General features: G+C 39.0%; 1 protein-coding gene across 1 annotated transcript in view; it reads left to right on the top strand.

The window, feature by feature from the left end:
• The window catches only part of LOC109927725 (cilia and flagella-associated protein 47-like), a 413667-nt gene that overhangs the window by 235698 nt on the left and 159369 nt on the right, over positions 1–18600 (top strand). The window contains exons 47-48 of the mRNA XM_048603110.1: positions 4800–4999; positions 16249–16392. Of these exons, the coding sequence (XP_048459067.1) occupies positions 4800–4999; positions 16249–16392 (344 nt within the window). The remainder of the gene's footprint in view (positions 1–4799; positions 5000–16248; positions 16393–18600) is intronic.

The following is an 18600-nucleotide window of genomic DNA, read 5'->3' as shown; positions in this document are numbered from 1 at the left end:
AGTTCTGTAAATCAAGAATCCCATTTTTCTGACATACAGTACTGGAATAAGATCGCATAAAGATGAGGGCCATAAGTGAATTCCCTAACTGAAGCATATAAATGATGTCTAGCTCTTTAGAGTAGCAAGCCAAGTGGAAAAGTTTGTTCCTAACCTAACCAGACTCACTTAACTGATAGAGTTTTTAAGGAGGCAAAACAATGATTATGGGAGTCAGGAATGGATTACAGCTTTAAATCTACTGTCGTCAGACACATTAGCTTTCTATCACCCAGATTTATGTACCGTAGTAGCCATGGATGCATCTGTTTCAGTCTTAAAAGTTATACCTCTTATCGTTAAACTGTGACAGCTCGTTCTGGACTTCCCCACCAACAGGAGAATCCTTCCTGCGTGTGACCTGTTTAATTCTGTTAGAATTTTTATAGGTTTCTACAATCAACTCAATCTTTCCTCATACGCCATCCCTGCCATTCCCAGGAATTCATTTGGTAAACCTTCACTGCGCTCCCTGTACGGCAAGAACATTATTCCTCAGTTAAGGAGACCAAAACTGCAAACAATATTCTAGGTGTGGCCTCACCAATCACTGTATCATTGCAGCAAGACAAGCAACATTTAACAGTTGCAGATGACCTGCTGGTGTATGACCATAGGTTGGTTATGTTGAAGTTCATGAGGTAAGAATATCCAAAAAAATCTTTATGGTGGACACTTAGAAATTTCAAAATGCAGAGCGCAAGCTCAATACTCTGTATGACAGATAGACACTTCCAAGGAAATAGAAGATTTTACATCATTGAATCTCACATATGCCAACAACAATCAGATGGCAATAGAATCTTCAATGTCTTCCAAACTTCCAGGAAAGTCTTAGAAGATCAACTTATTTAACAACTGAGGGAAGACACATTTGGTGCTGGTAGACTACTACTCCACAGGGATCATGGTTTTAAGAATTCACTTTACTCCAAAGGAGTCATTTATTAGAGCGCTGGACTAGGTTTTTGACAAGCATGGCTTCCCAAAGGAAATAATTAAGGATAACAGATCTCAAGTTGTGAACAAAGACTTCGAGAAGATTGCCATTGAGGCAAGTATCAACCAGGTGACAAGTTTTTCTCTTCATCCTGAGCCAACTAGAGTAATAGTTTTCAGAAGAATAGAGCCACCATAATCAAATATAACTCTTACACCTGAAGGAGCACTCAGAAGAAACAGAAAGGCAATGATCTTACTCAAGTCAAAACAGAAGTCCAAGTATAGTTACCACAAAATGTGGGACAGAGATTACTGTTCTCAAGCAGATATCTCAAAAAGTGATACAATAATTCCAGGAATGGTAGGAAAGGCATGGAGGTGACAAAGGCATGAATGAGAATTTCAGTCGCAGACGAATTGAGGTAATGTTAGGAGTTGGATGATGTTAAAAACAATACTCAAATAAAAAAAATGCATTTGTAAGAATAATGTAAGAAATCTTATACAGTCTTGGAGGAAAACCTTTTGATAAGCAAAGAATATAAATGCAAAATGTTAAAGTATTAGTTGTAACTGCCTGTAAATAGACATCTAATTTTGAATAAATAATAATTTTGTCATGATCTGTCAATTACAATGTGCGCAAAATTAGCAACAGAGATAATCCTGATTGATTTTAACATTATTTTTTATCTGATGAATAGATTATTTCATGTAAAAATAAATAGCTCACATTTGAGAGCATTGAATGTTGGAAAAATAAGTAGTCTTGAAGAAGAAGTGAACACACAATTCTATGCATCCCTATTATCATAATGTACACTGTTACACTTCTCTGATGTCAGGCCTTTATTCTTAATATTTTCTAGTTTGCAGTCTGAGAACCCATCAATTTTGTTCACATAGTAATTTTAATTTCAGTTTTTGGAATCTAAGGACTTCTTATTTTATGCACCTTTTCAATCAAGTTTGGATATTGGTTTTTGAGTACTTATTGATGTTTCAGTTTGCTTAGTCCCAGAATTGCTCCCTATTTCTTGATCATTCTGGAATGCAAAATCATTCCTCCCCACCCCACTTTACCACAGCACTGCAGCCCCCGATATGCTGCTTTTCTGTACAGCAAACTGTCTTCCTAAATCCCACTCTGCTTGTCTTCTTCTTCTTCTTCTTCTTCTCCTTCTTCACCTCCAACAGTAACTGGACTTCTTTGTCACTGAGAATATTTGCTATTGCAACGGCTGATCCTGCATCCTTCCCTTCCCCTAGCAACCAGGCCAAACCTCCTCTAAAGTTCCTCACAGCTTTAACTTTGAAGATGCATGTTTCTCCAGTTTCTCTCCTTTCTTTGTTCTGCCATTTCTTGGCTCATCTTGACCATGAGACTCACTGCTTACTCCATGATCCTACTCCCACAAAACTGCTGGCCATCCAATTTCCTTTCCTAGATCCTGAGTTAGCCAGTGTTGTTCACAGTTGTCACTTTTCAGCTGCTGTCCCTTTCTCTGTCTACCGTCAACACCCACTCCAAAAGCAACACCAGCCAAAATAACCAGTCCAGCTCCACCCTCCCAATCCTTTCCAAAGACCTTGGTCAGGTTGCTGCATTGCACAATTGTACTCCTCTTTCTCAGAACACCATGTGTGACTCTCTCCAATCAGGTTTCGACCTTTTTATCTCCAATTGCATATTGGGAGGAAAGAAACTGTTAGTTTTCAATTTTGCCTACTCCTTTCTGGCTGCTGAGTCCATCTGTTCTCTGACACAGTTTGAGCCTAAACCAATTTGTTTGCAATCTTGGTGCCATATTTGATCCTGAAATGAGCTTTGGATGACACATTGCCAAGCCCACCTATATTTGTTTCTGTAACAATACCCAACTTCACCCCTGTCTCAGCTTACTTTCAGAGGCTGGACAGGCATCAAATCAATAGCACATGGAATATTTCCACCATATGGAAATAAATAATTCAGGGTCAATTGAACTTGTTGGGAACTCAAATAGTATGGGTAGGTTGGCAGGAGTGGGATTCCTGTTTATCTTTAAAATCTTTAAGATAGTAGGAAGGAAGGGTGCATAAAATACTGTTTGCCAATTGACAAAGCAGGCTACAAGTAGGTCTGATTCTTGACCCTGGGAGCAGGTCTGATCCTGGTCTCCAGTGGCCTTAATAGGAGAAGGCCTATTAAGATGGTCTGACAAGAGTACAAGTACAAAGAAACAAAAAAAAACTAAACCAAAGGCTCTGTATCAGAATGCATGTCACGTTCATAACAAAGTAAATGAATTAACAGCACACAATGAATGAATTAAATATGATCTGATAGCTTGTATGGAGATGTGGATAAAAGGTTGGGTCCTGAACACAGAGGGGTATATAACATTCAGGAAGAACAGGAAGTTCGGTAAAGATGGGGAGGAGTAGAACTAATAATCAATACTTAGAAATTATCTTGGCTGAGGAGGTCAGGTTTGGATGAAGTCAGTGATATGGGTGGTTCCCACATGAAAACCACAATGTAGATGAAGTATACAAAAATAAGTACTAAGTACTTGTCATAAAGCTGTGCCAATAATCATAGGTATTTTAAATCTATGTATAAACTGGAAAAATCAGATTGGCATTGGCAATCTGACTTGAAGGTTTACCATTTATATCAATGTTACAATTTACATCAATGACATAGATCAGGAAGTGAAAGCATGATAATTACATTTGCAGATAACACAAAGATGGCTAGGAAAGTTTGTTTTGAAGAAGACACAAAGAGTTTGCAGAAGGATACAGATAGGTTGAGTGAGAAGGCAAAATCTGGCAGATAGATTATAATCTGGGAAAATAAGTTGTTCACTTTGGCAGGAAGAATGCAAAAGCAAAGTATTATTCAAGTGGAGAATGACTGCAGAAATCCAAGTGTAGAAGGCTCTCAGTGTTCTAGTGCACGAGCCACAAAAAGTTAGTATGCAGGTACAGCAAGTGATTAAGAAGGCTAATGGAATGCTATATTTTTTACAAGAGGAATTGAAAGGAAGAATGTTATGTTTCATTAATACAGAGCATCTGTGAGATCACATCTCTCACACCATGTGCAGTTTTGTTCTCCTTATTTAAGGAAGGATGCAAATGCATGGGAAAAGGTTCAGAGGGAGTTTACTAGATTGATGCCTGCCATGATTGAACAGGCTGGGTTTGTTTCCACTGGAGTTTAAAAGAGTGAGGACATGATTGAAATGTGAAAGATCCTGGTTTTGACAAGGTGGAAAGGATGTTTCCCCTTATAGATGAGTCAAGATCTAGGGCATCTGTTTTAAAATTAGGGGGTTGCAGTTTTAAGATAGATAAAGAGAATCATTTTCTCTGAGAGGGTTGTGTGACTTTGCAACTCTCTGCTTCAAAAGAACAAGAGACGGGATTAAGGGCCTTGCCCCTCCATATTCCCAACACCACCTCCTCCTCCTACAACCCTCTTAAATCCCTGAGCACTTCCAATTCTAGCATCTTGCACATCCGCAATTTTAATCACTCCACCATTGGTCCCATCAGCTGTCTTGACCCCAAGCTTCTCCCTTTTTCTGCCTGTTTAAAAACTACTAGCTTTTTGCTATTCATTTCACATTTCCATTTCTTCTCAAGCAGTTAATTTAACAAAATTAACAAAATTTAACAGAATGCAGGAAGAGGAATTTTAAATGTGAAATAAGACAACATTTGTGATAAAATATAATTTGTGGAAATTACCATAATTCTAGTATTCAAATTCTAAGTAGCCGTAGAATATGGAAAATTAATAATGTCACTTTTTTTGGTAAATCTAGATGAGGAAGATTCAGTTATCCTGCCAATGAAATTTCTTGCAAAAGGGCCAGGTCGATACACTTGTCAGATTCTGCTAAGGTCCCCATGTGACATTCGTTTGTACAACATTACATGTATAGTGAATCCTGAGGACAACTTGGAGACTGAATTGGAAGTCATCGCTTCCACCCACCAATCTGTCATCAAAAATATTCCACTGGTACGTATTGTAAATGTAGGCTTTGTTTAACAAAATTCAGCATCATTCAAATGTTTTAATTCCTCTCTTCAGAAAATTTTGTGTCAGTCTCCACCTGCAATTAAATTCCAACCTGCAAGTCCTGTCACATATCAGTTTGCTATTTCAGTTGATGATCTTCTAATCAAGTAATAGTTTAAATTGAACATAGTGGAAATTAACAAATCATATTGGATATGTCTCTTGTTTAACCTTACAAAAATTGCAATTTGCATTAAATATTTTATGCAGAAATGTCATGGTATGGTAACGACTGGACTATATTTTTAAATCATTAGGCTTGTACATTTTAGGTGTGAATTTTCTGAACTGACATGGCACAACAATAATCTTTTAGGTTTTTGCAGTCCTTTTGTGTGAATTTACTAAGTTATTCTAGGGTTCCAGTCCTTGCTTACTCAAAATATTTTCTGGCATATTTCTACCAGATTCATTCATCACTTTTGAAATTAAGGTTATGTCTAAGAGCTCTCTTGTACAGGTTAAGAACTCCATTCACTGAATAGAAGAACCTGCTTTGGTAAGCATGCTAAGAAGCTGCTGAGATATTTGAAAGAAGATTTTCTCTTTATATACAGTGACAATAGAAGCCACTGACTACTCAAATGCAATACCTTATCTAAATGCACTCCTTTTAATAGAAAACAATTGACACCATACAGAGAGATGCAGTCAAAGAGTATAGTTACTTAGAACCCATCCATACAGTGTTGCTATTATTTCCAACAGTGCTGAAATCAAGCATTTTATTCATGTTAGGTATGATTTTGCTGATAATCAATAAGCTGTACGCAAGAGGGAAAGTATACATAACAATCAAAATATTGGCACGTGTGGATTGTACCTAATATACTGGAGAACATTGCATGAAACAGAAAAAATAAAAATTCCTGTTTATGGCATTCATAGCCAAGGAAAAGCGATTATCAAAGCTGTTTAATTGGTTAATTATGCATTCTGTTGCAAGGTATCTAAGAGAGAAGCATTAACAGGAATCAATAGCAATTAAATAAGATTAATAACTACTAAATGAATCTTGTTTCCAAAGAGCTGAAATACAACATTTTATGGACCAATTTAATTGACAGTGAATAAGCCGTTACAAAGGAGATAAAGAGCACACAACAATCAAAAACACAGAGACCCTCTGCTTTAAATTTTATTGTTGTGCCAACAAACGCACAAGTGACTACAGAGCCAAGATGCTCAACGATGGGGTCTACTGCACACATTTTAATGATCAAAAAAGCAGTAACTCATATTTGCATAACCCACCAGCAGCATGTGGATCAACATATTGAACATTACATATTTCATTTTAACATTGTCTTTCAAGGCACTTATAATGTTGATAAACACTCACTGATTCAGTGTTATTCTTGACATTTGATTTCTAAGACTGATTTTGAAAGCTCAACTCTTGAAAATGGGTTTTTGAGAATTGATCTACAGGTGTATCTTCCTGTATCATGACACAAAGGAGAATCAACAGGTATGTAGAAAAATTGGCTAGAAGCTGTGAGATTCCTTGCAGTAATTTGTGGAAAACTTACACTGACATGTCTAGAGTTTCAATGCTGAGTTGTTTATCAGATTTATGTGATCTGCCGATTTTCACATTCAGTAGGAACTTACACCAAATTGGATCATTATGCTCAGGGTGTTTACAGTTTGGTGTGCAGCATTTGAGAAGCCACGTTTACCTTGTTCCATTCTTTCCTTTCCCATCATGTCCAGATAATCTCTTCCATTCGTGTTTCTCCCAACGTTCTCACTGTTATTGCTGGAGTATCTCAAGGATTTTTGCCGAAATACTTCTTGTTAGCATCCTATTCCTTGGTGCCATCATCCAAATCCACAACATCAGATTCCACGTGTATATTCAACACCTGCAGTTCTAGGTCATTGCTAGCTTTATGATTCCCTCCATTACCACCGATTTGCCCTGGTACATGTTTGACATCCAGTGTTGAATTAGAAAAAAATACGTGCACTTAAATATTGACAAGACAAAAGCCTTTGCATTCATTTGAGCTGCTGATTCAAACTTTGTTCCCTCGGCATCACCTGTCTCTTACTGTCTGAGGCTGAGGCATTATTCAAACACTCAGTCCTAAAAATCCCTGACCTCATAGTCACTGTATTGCCAAGAATTCCTGCTTCCACCTTTGGAAAATTGCACGTCCCTGACTCTGAACTTTTGTTACCCCTCTGCTTGATTACTTCAATGCTCAACTAGCTGGTTTATGACCTTGCATCCTGTTTAAAATTGAACTAATCCGAACTTTGCAGCTGGATTCAATCTGCAGAAAGTCCTTTACACTCAGTTAAAATGCTTGTCCTTGTGTCTAAATACCTCAAATAGTCTCATGCCATGCTGTTTCTAAGAAGCAGGGGAAGAAGAAGATCAGGATGAGGGTGAGGAGAAACGAACACATGTTTCATTCAGCAAAGGATGATGAAGACAGAGAGGGTGAAGTTGGTAATAACAAATGCAGGAAAACCAGAAAAACAGTCGATGGATGAGGATATCACCCTTTCCTAATGGAGGACCAGGAGAAGGCTGCTCGTGATTTTGGGATTGTGGGACCTAGTTGGGTACTCAACTGAAAATTTGGATGTGTCTAAGGATGTGAGAGGAGCATTCCATTTATGTGCAACAATCCTTCACCTGCACTAAAAAACACAACCTGCAGCTTTGTTGACATCAGGACAGATGAGATAGAACCTTGGCATTTCAGCCCCTGGTGGCTGTGAACCAGGCTGCTGATTGTTAAGAATTTCAGCATTTGATAGCCCAGCCAGCCCTGTAATGAGTGGGAACACAGATTTTAAGTCTATGGGAACGGTAAGGGATGGAACAGGCTGACCTGTGGCTGCAGTCTTAAAGCATCAGCAAGCTTGGCACAAGCTTTATCGTGGGGTCCACTTCAATGAAAGAAGAATTTGATCAAAATAATTACATTTTTATTGTAAAGGAGATGACACCCATCTCTTGTGATTTTGGTCTTCAATGCATGTTTAGAATAAGAGAAAGCATTTTAGATATTCAGGGAAAGTACACTTGTCTTCCATTTATTTGATAGTGTTAAAATGATAAGCTCTTATGCTCTGATTTCACTTCCTTTATGATTGTCACACAGGCAAAATATCCTTGTATGAGTAATTTTCAATTAGTTGATTGCTATCAGTGTTGGGATCTATGTGATGTCATTTTTGAGAATGAGTATTGATTGAAGGATTGTTTTTTGTTTGGAAGTGGTTAACAGGCTGTGGTAACAAAAATGGAAGGTGCTAAACTGAAGTGAAGGCTTCATTTGATCAACTCCATTCTCTTGCCCTTTGCATGTGCCCTTTGAGTGGCAAATGATAATGCTGATCCTCTCCAAAACAGGTGTGGCCATCTCTAAGAAAAGACCTTTGTGGATAGCAAAATGAGGCAACCTAATATACTGTAGAGGCTACACTCAGGGCACTCCAGACATATCAAGGGAGTGCAGACATTCCTTTGAAGACTGCAATGATGCTCTTGCCCACTCTTATAGAAACAATGTAATTTTGCACTGCTGCTCTTTATTGGTTCTAACTGGAGTCAAATTATTCTGATATGGCTGTCTTTCAACAAAATAGTAGAAGACAAATGGAATATCTTTTTAAAAAGATAATCTTCAATATGCAGGGGCAGACCTTAGATCAGACTAAAAATATGATCTTAAATGGATTAAGAAGCAAATGAAGGCAATAAGAAGAGATATTGAGAGATACAGAAAAATAATATAGCTGCAAAGGTAAAACACAACAAAAAAAATACTCTCAGGAGTGCAATAGCAATGGAGGAATGTGTCTGATATTGAAAACTGTACACATACAAATGTCAATTATTCTGAATGATACTTCAAAGTAATTATGAAGAAATGAAAATTCCATAAAAGTGTATGGCAGAAAAATTTCAGAAATTTAATGCAAATGAGATGGTATTTCTAAACATATGTATAGAATCATATAGAAGAGGATATTCAGCCTATTGTATCTGATGACTTTTTAAATGAGCTATCTAATTAGTCCCAGTCTCCTGTTCTTCCTCCATATCCCTATAAATTTATCTTTTTTGGCATATGTATTGAAGGTGATTGACAAACCAGACAGAGGTAAGTAATAACCAATTAGTTTGAAGTCTGTTCCATGTAAAGTAATTAAATTAATTATCAGGAACAAACTTAATGATTATTTGTGTGACAACAGTCTGGCAAGGAATAGACAACTTTGCTACTGCCTGACCAGTCTCCGTGATCTCTTCCAGGAAGTGACGACCCAAATCAATTGGCAAACCCTACAATGTTGAATACTGTAGCTACTAAAAGGTATTAAAAGAATTCATGCAATATGAAATCTCAGGAGCAAAATATTTCAGATGCTGTAAATCTGAAATAAAAACAGAAAGTCCTGGAAATAGACAAATTCAGACATCACCTGCCAAGAAAGAAGCAGAGTTAATGCTTCAGATCAGTAAGCTGTCTGATGCAAGGTCATTGATCTGAAATGATAGTTCAATTCCCTTCTCCATGAAGGCTGCCTGACCTGCTGAGCATTTCCAGCACTTTCTGTGTTCTATATTGGCTGATAAATGACAAGTAACATTCACACCATACAAGTGCCAGTCTCCAATGCGATTGAATCCAAATATTTCTCCTTGAAATTAATTTTCTGAATGCCTCCCTGTCAATATTTTGAGAGTTACCTTTTACAAGAAACTGAACTAGACCAGCCGTGACTATAAGTGCAGATCACAGATTCTGTGGATTCTGCAGCAAGTAACTGTTTGTATCCTGTTTGGCCCCAGGTGAGATCCCAGACAACTGGAAAATAGCCAAGTGTTGTCCCATTGTTTATGGAAGGCATCAGGGATAATCCAGGAAATTACAGGCCTGTGAACCTTACGTCAGTGGTAGGGAAATTATTGGAAAAGATTCTCAGGGATAAGATTTATACACATTTACAAGCAAATGGACTTATTAGTGAGAGACAGCATGATTTTGTACAGGGGAGGTCGTGCCTCACTAACTTGATTGAATTTTTGAGGAGGACTCCTCAACTCAGTCCTAAATCTGCTCCCCTTTATTTTGAGGCTATGCCCCCTAGTTCTAGTTTCATCCATCAGTGGAAACAACCTCCCTGCTTCTATCCGATCTATTCTCTTCATAATTTTATATATTTCTGAGATTCCCCCTCATTCATCTAAATTCCAATGAGTATAGTCCTACTGTATTCAATCTCTCCTCATAAGTTAACTCCGGAATCAACCTAGTGAACTTCCTCTGCACCCCCTCCAGTGCCAGTACATCCTTTCTCAAGAAAGGAGACCAAAACTGTACACAGTATTCCAGGTATGGCCTCACCAGCACTCTATACAGCTGCAGCATAACGTCTCTACTTTTAAACTCCATCCCTGTGGCAATGAAGGACAATATTCCATTTGCCTTCTGAGTTACCTGTTGCAGCTGCAAACCAACTTTTTGTGATTCATGCACAAGGACACCCAGGTCCCTCCTCACAGCAGCATGCTGCAATTTTTCACCATTTAAATAACAGTACATTTTGTTGTTATTCCCACCAAAATGGATTACCTCACATTTGCCGACATTGTACTCCATCTGCTAGACCTTTGCCCACTCACTTAACTTATCTATATCCCTCTGCAGACTTTCAGTGTCCTCTGCACACCCTGCTCTACCACTCATTGTCATCTGTGAACTTTGACCCACTACACTTGGTCCCCAATTCTAAATCATCGATGCAAATTATAAACAATGCAGTCCCAATACTGATCCTTGAGGCACACCACTAGCCACTGATCGCCAACCACACCAATACCCAAGGGACCAATGTTTACCTTAGCTACTCTTTTTCATTTTATATATTTGTAGAAACATTTGCTATCTATTTTTATGTTCTGAGCTAGTTTACTCTCATAATCCATCTTACTTTTCTTTATAGCTTTTCTCATGGCTTTCTGTTGACCTTTAAAGATTTTCCAATTCCATAATCTTTGCCACTTTGTATGCTCTTGCTTTCAATATGAGATTCTCCTTTATTTCCTCAGTTATCCATGGCTGATTTTCCTTTTTTCCTACATTTCTTCCTTCTCATTGGTATATACTTTTGCTGAACATTATGAAAAATTGCTTTTAAATTCCTTCACTGTTCCTCTCAGTTCTAAGGAGGAGCCATTGGACTCGAAACATTAACTCTGACTTCTCTCCACAGATGCTGCCAGACCTGCTGAGCTTTTCCAGCAATTTCTGCTTTTGTTTCTGATTTATGGCATCCACAGCTCTTTCAGTTTTTGTCCCACCATATAGTCTTTGGTCCCAGTCAACGTTAGCCAACTCCTCCCTCATCCCATTGTAGTCTCTTTTGTTTCAGGGCAAGACATTGGTATTGGATTTTAACTTCTCACCCTCCATCTGTATTTTAAATTCAGCCACACTGTGATTGCTTCTGTGGATGGAACCCTACCTATGAGATAATCGATTATTCCTGTCTCATTACACAGGACCAGATCTAGGATAGTTTGCTCCCTTGTAGGTTCCGTTACATACAGTTCGAGAAAATTATCGCAGATATATTCTATGAACTTCTCCTCAAGGCTGCCTTGACGGACTTGGTTTGAGCAATCAATATGTAAATTAAAATCCCCTGAGATATTTGCCGTACCATTTTGACATGCATTAGTTATTTCTTTGTTTATTGCCCGCCCCAGCATGATGCTGTTATTTGGTGGCCTATAGACTATGCCTATCGGTGACGTTTTCCCCTTACTAATTCTAATTTCCACCCACAATGATTCAACCTTTTTCTCCATGGAACCTATATCATCCTTCACTACCACCCTGATGTCATCCTCAAATATCAGAGCTTTTCCACCTTCCTTTCCTCCCTATCTGTCCTTCCAAATAGTCTGATATCCCTGGATATTTAACTCTCGGTCATGGCCACTCTGCAACCATGTCTTCGTAATGGCCACTAAATCATACCCATTTGCAATGTTTTTTGCCATCAACTCATTTACCATGTTTTGAGTGCAGTGAGTATTCAGGTAAAATGCCCCTATGCTAGTCTTTATGCCTTTTTGAATCCTCACGCCTCCACCAGAAGAACCTTTGTTTTCACACATTCTCCCTTTTTCTCTCTGTACCTGGTTTCCACTCAGCTTAGTGGTACACTGCTCAGTTGCTTCTTGCTTTTTATTTACTGTCTTGATTCTATTTTTCCTTAAGCCCTCACTCACTCCAGCTAATTCAGATCTTCCCTTTAGGTTCCCAGCCCCCTGCCAAACTAGTTTAAAGTCCACTCAACTGTGCTAGCAAAACCATCGGCTAGAATATTGGTCCCATTAGTGTTCAGGTGAAGGCTGTTCCTCTTGAACCGGTTCGACCAGGTCGCAGTTATTCAGAAATCTAAAGCCTTCCCTTCTACACCACTCTCGCAGCCATGGATTAAACTGCCTAATCTGCCAATTCCTAGCCTCACTAGCATGCGACACAGGTAGTAATCCAGAGATTACCATCTTTGACGTCCTGACTTTCAATCAGGCTCCTAACACCCTAAATTCAGCCTTCAGGACCTCATCCCTCTTCCTACCTATGTCACTGGTATTAACATGTACCATGGGCAGTGTGGTTCGCATGTGGAATGAACTTCCTGAGGAAGTGGTGGATGTGAGTACAATAACAACATTTAAAAGACATTTGGATAAGTGCATGAATAGGAAAGGTTTGGAGGGATATGGGCCAGAAGTTTAGTTTGGAATTTTATTTGGCATGGACTGGTCGGATCGAAGGGTCTGTTTCTGTATTGGATGACTCCATGATTCTGTGACAATGACCACTGGCTGGTTCCCTTCCTCCCCGCAAAATGACTTGTAGCCGTTCAGTAACCTGTAGGACCCTTGCACCAGGGAGGCTCCACACCATCCTGTTGTCACTAGAGCAGAAAAGCTTCTCTGTTCTCCCATTGCTCCTATTGCTACAGTCCTAACCACCTTTTTCTTCTCTCCCTGTGCAGATGAGTGACCTGCAGAGCTGCAGGTTTTACTTTGGCTGCTATTCCCTGAGGCATTATCACCACCTCCAGAACTCAGCAAAGACTACTGGTTGGCTATAGGGATAGTCTGAGGGAACTCCTGCACTGTCTGCCATGACTTATGCTTGCATGTGACGATTACCCATTCCCTATTCTCCTGCATCCTTTTACTCTGGGGGGTAACCACAGCCTTGTATGTGCCATCCACAGAACTTTCATTCTCCTGGATGCTCCTCAGTGCCTCCAGACCTTGTTCAAGCTCCACAACTCAGCGCTCAAATTGGAGGTACTGACAGCATCTCCTGCACGCGTGTTGCTCATTGATGCAATCATCGTCCAAGAACTCCCGCACTTTACAAGTAGAGCATGAGGTTGTAGACTTGCTCGCTGAGTCGGTGTGTTTGGTTGCCAACGTTTAGTCAGCCTGCTAGGTAACATCGGCAGTGCGCTTCCGGTGAAGCATTGGTGTTATCATAGAATCATAGAATCCCTACAGTGTGGAAACATAGAACATAGAACATAGAACATTACAGCGCAGTACAGGCCCTTCGGCCCTCGATGTTGCGCCGACCTGTGAAACCAATCTGAAGCCCATCTAACCTAAACTATTCCATTATCATCCTTATGTTTATCCAATGAAACAAATCCACACCGATCCATAGACCATCCCACCCAGACCCATCCCCCTAATTTACACATCCCTGCACACTATGGGCAATTTAGCATGGCCAATCCATCTTTGGACTGTGAGAGGAAACCGGAGCACCCAGAGGAGAACCCGGGTTCCTGGCGCTGTGAGGCAGCAGAGCTAACCACTGAGCCACCGTGCCGCCCTTTCTATCCCTGTTCTGTCCCGCTTATTATTTATATGCCTCGGTTTGCTGGGGTGGTTGGCATTACTTCCGGTGTTGATTTTTAGTGGTTTGTATATTGGGTCCAGTTCAATGTATTTGTTGATGGAGTTCTGGCGAGAATGCCAGGCTTCCAGGAATCCCCTGGCATGTCTCTGGTTTGTGCTATTATGAATGTGTTGTCCCAATAGAATTCGTGTCCTTCTTTGTCCGTTGAGACAAATGAGAATTGTTTGTGTCTCTTGGTGGCTAGTTGGTGTTCGTGTATCCTTATTGTCAGTTTTCTTCCAGTTTGGCCTATGTACTGTTTTTCACAGTCCTTGCATGGTATTTTTTATATTACATTAGTTTTATTGGTTGTGGGTATGGGATCCTTTATGTTTGTCAGTAGGTGTTGCAGGGTGGTTGTTGGTTTGTGGGCTACCCTGATACCTAGGGGTCTGAGTAGTTTTGTGGTCATCTCTGATGTGTCTCTGATGTACGGGAGAGCATACTGCTTGAAGGAACTGGACTGCCATCTCTTTAATTAAACAAAAAATTACCCACTAAATAAAACTGAATTTAATTCTCACTAACACACAATAATAGTCAACTAATTAGTATAGTAATTTCAATAGGTTATTTGATGAGAATTAAAAAAATTAAAGACTTCTACTCTCCCTTCAAACAGCCAATCACTTAACAGGTTGGCTGTGACATCAGTCTCGGATCTTGTGCTCCCTTTCACCAGAAGCTGTTTAGCTGTAAGAGAGATAACTTGGTAAAACATTCAACAGAGTTTATGCAGACAACGCACCATCAAAATCATCTCCAGTGGGATCCATTGTAAGACACCAGACGGACTGCTGCAGAGTGTGAGGGCATCTTCATTAGATTTCTGTCAACTTCTCTTGAGCAAGCAAATGTGCAGAATTATCTCAGTGATAAGGATAAATTTGCTAATGATGAGTATTTTTCTGCATTTAAGTAGGTTAGAATATGTAGTTATGCTCCACAAAAGTTAATATCAGAATTCCATGTTTTATAGTATTCCTGCAATTAAATTTGAAATTTTTGATGATCACATTATATTTTCATATTTCTATTTTATATAGTGTCAAGATTTCATTTTAAACATTTTGCTGATATTAAAAGATTGAAATATTTAATATAAAGAACTAGATTAAGTAGAATTGAGTAATTAATTTTAATTAGTCCCTACTCCCTCACCTAGCCCAGGCAAAGCCATGCTTTGGTTTTAAATAGAAATTATTTCCTTATTTATGATGTATAATTTTTTCAGTTGCTGGTCAAGGCTTTCTGTCCCTTCCTTCAAACCTTGTGACTTTGCCATATCTTTTCTGGATAGCTTTTCCAGTTGCCCTGGAAAAATAACCCTGACTCAACCATCTTTTTGGTCCTCAGGTATTTAATAGCAAGGTGCTCAAGTTGCTTTCAAAACATTCTGCAGCTATAGCAATGGGCGTTTGCTGCAGGAGCATCAGTGAGCCTGCCACAGTGAAGAAGATGTGGCTAGCACAGTGTCCCTTCATAAAAAATCTCTTTCATTGCAGGAGCTCTCTTTTAGCCAGTGAGTCTGTGTAAGGCCATGCTCTGAGAAAGCCTGTACAGATACCTTCTTCAAAAGCTGTGAATACTAGATGCAAGGGCTGAAAGGAAAATCCTGCATTTCAACAGTGTAAATAGCAGGAAAGGTAATTGTTTGGCTTTAGTATTTCTCCTAATGAACCAGTCAGTGGAAAGCAGCTGGGAAACTACGGCACATGTCCTCAAGTTGTTTTTCACCAATCCAGATTTGACTAAGGACAGATAGAGGGAAGGAGAAGAGCAAACAACATCAACTCGAGCGTTTTGAAGAAATGTTTTATTTTGTGTTTAGCTTTACTTCAATATTTGAAATTCTGAAATCTGAACACTGACTTAGCAAACTACATTTTATGCTTGACACCATGTTTTTCACTCCTGTATGATATCTTGTTTGTATGAAACGTACAGTTTTAAAGCACCTTACTTGTTATCAATTCAAAATAATACATTTTCAGGATAAACATTTTGTTGTCAGCAGAGGGACAATAGGTGGCCTATGATTAAAAATTTAAAAAATGATGCGAGTTGTGTATCTAGAAACAATGTGACTTTGCACCTTCTAAATTGTACAGCAAACACTCTGCACAGATGCTGCCAGACCTGCTGAGCTTTTCCAGCAACCTGCTTTTATTTACAAATGGCAGTTGAGGCGAATTATAATGGAGATGTTGTACATAATTTATTTTTCAGCATAATGACTCACAGGAAGACTGGAAAATTAAAGCTGTTCTGGAAGGGAAAGACTTCTTTGGCCCATCAATGCTGTACATTCGGGCTTGTGAAACATCGATGTATCCATTAATGTTCAAACCAAGTTTTGAGGGTGTGACTATGGTAAGATGTTTTACTGCTTTTAAGTATTGTATTGACAAATTCCTGACAGATTGTGTAAAACAACATTATTGATGACAAGCCATTGCTCATGAGACATCTGGGCTGTCATATTTTTCTTCATTGTTCTGTGTTTGAATTAATAATCTTGAGGGGAATCACTGTGGGGGTTACTGTAGGTGATGAAAAGTAGCCAATTAAGCAATATATTTGAATTTTCATTGATATTATTCGAGTCTTATATGACTGAAATAATGGCTTCGATTGACAACTGAGGAAGAAGTAACATTTGAACACAATTAATAATATAGACATAGTTTAACAAAAAAAAGACATTTCTTTTAGTTATTTTGTACAATCCAGCTGGAATCAGATGTTGGCAAGCAAGTAAATTGATTTTATTCAAGAAGGAAAGTCAAAAAACAAAACTTCAATATTGCAATAGAGGCTTTTTTGTCGTTTTATCACTTTACAGTTTTTGACAAAAAAATGAGTGACATGGCTCCAATAACTCTCTGAATTAACATAATGGGCATTAGTTTCATGTTGTGGGAAAATCAGGCTAGGGTGATGATATGTTACATGCCAGGAAGAATGAATGAGATTTTACAGGTTCCATGGTCTGCCGTAATTTAAATCAAATTGCTCATCTGGCAGCACGGATTGCACTCCCACTGAGCACCTCCCAATTCAAAGGGCATTCCCATATATATTCCTGATGCTGATTGTAACTTGGAGCAGGATCCATGAGACATTGGTCGAAAACAGGTCGTAAACCATCCTGACCTCGGCGGAATGAGAAATGAAAGATTTTATCTAACTGGTTTCACTCGCACGGTCTTTGTAAGTCTCCTGCTGAAAATTGATGGGAAGAACCAGCTGGGTTGGGGGTATGAGAGCAATAATGGGCAGCAGGAAATCTATTCCTAGGGCAGGCACACAAACATGTAAACGAAGAGAGTAGTGCAAGTGGCTTCATGGATGAAGGATAGGAGAATGGATGGGTAGGTACCACAGAGCAAGGAAATGGAATTTTCCTTGTGGGACTGAGGAGCACCAAAACAATGAAACCCCTTTTTGGTTTGCTTGGTGTGAGCGTCTGTGGCTCTACCACATAAAGCTGAATTTAGAAAAAGAACATTCTGGCATTGATAACCTCATCAAAATCCAATCTATCTATTTGAGTAAGAATTATGCAAATTCTGGCAAGTCTGTTGCTTACTCAACAAATTAAAATAGGAGTTGTATAAAGACTGCAGACTCTTAGTAAGTTAAGTCCCATTATTGATCTTAACTGTCCGTTACTCTCCCCTCCCACCTCCACTAGCTTGTGTTGAGAAGACAATTCACTTCTCATAATGAATGAAAAAACAACTCCAGGAAAAAGAGACAGAAGTGAAGGATAAGGACCAAGGCAGCAGTAGTGACGATATTTAAATTCTACAGGGTTGATGTTATAGCCGGAGCCCTGCCTCACTTCTGCTCGCATTGTGGCACCATCAGAATTTGGGGACTCCTGACGAAGTCATTGGAGCCTTGTGATGTTTTAATCACTAAAAAGTACATATGTGTAATTTGTTAAGATGCATTCATTAAATGTGTGCAACAGCCATGCATTTCACTATATGTTGTAACTTGAACTTGAAAATGCAAGTCCAACAAATGAGAAATTGTCTGGTACAACCATGACTTCCAGTTATGTCAATGACATTCTAAAAAAGGCATCCATGCAAATGTCAGTCAGAGTTTGAGAATAACAAAATTGCAGCAGGATGAGACTATTTAGCCCTTCACACCTATTCAAGTAAATCATGTCAGATCTGTATTTCAAATAGACCTGTGGTCAGTGGGGTTTCATAAGGATCAGTGCTGGGACTACAACTGTTTACAAAATATATTCATGATTTGGAAAAAAAGAAGTGACTGTATTGTAGCCAAATTAGCAGACAATACAAAAATAAGTGGAAAAGCAGGTTGCAAGAAGGATGCAGTTTCAGACAGATATTGACAGGTCAAGTAAGTGCGCAAAAAATTGGTAAATGGAGCATCATGTGGGAAAATGTGAAGTTGTTTATTTTGGAAGGGAGAACAGAAGAACAGAGTATTATTTAAAGGAAGAAAAACCTGCAGAAAGCTACTATACAAGGGTTAGTAGGAACTGCAGATGCTGGAGAATCCGAGACAACAAGGTGCAGGGCTGGATGAACACAG

Source organism: Rhincodon typus, chromosome 11 (assembly GCF_021869965.1).
Source record: "Rhincodon typus isolate 14 chromosome 11, sRhiTyp1.1, whole genome shotgun sequence".
NCBI classification, from domain to species: domain Eukaryota; kingdom Metazoa; phylum Chordata; class Chondrichthyes; order Orectolobiformes; family Rhincodontidae; genus Rhincodon; species Rhincodon typus.
The sequence above is the reverse complement of the archived record's forward strand: the minus strand, read 5'-3'. Positions and strand labels throughout refer to the sequence as shown.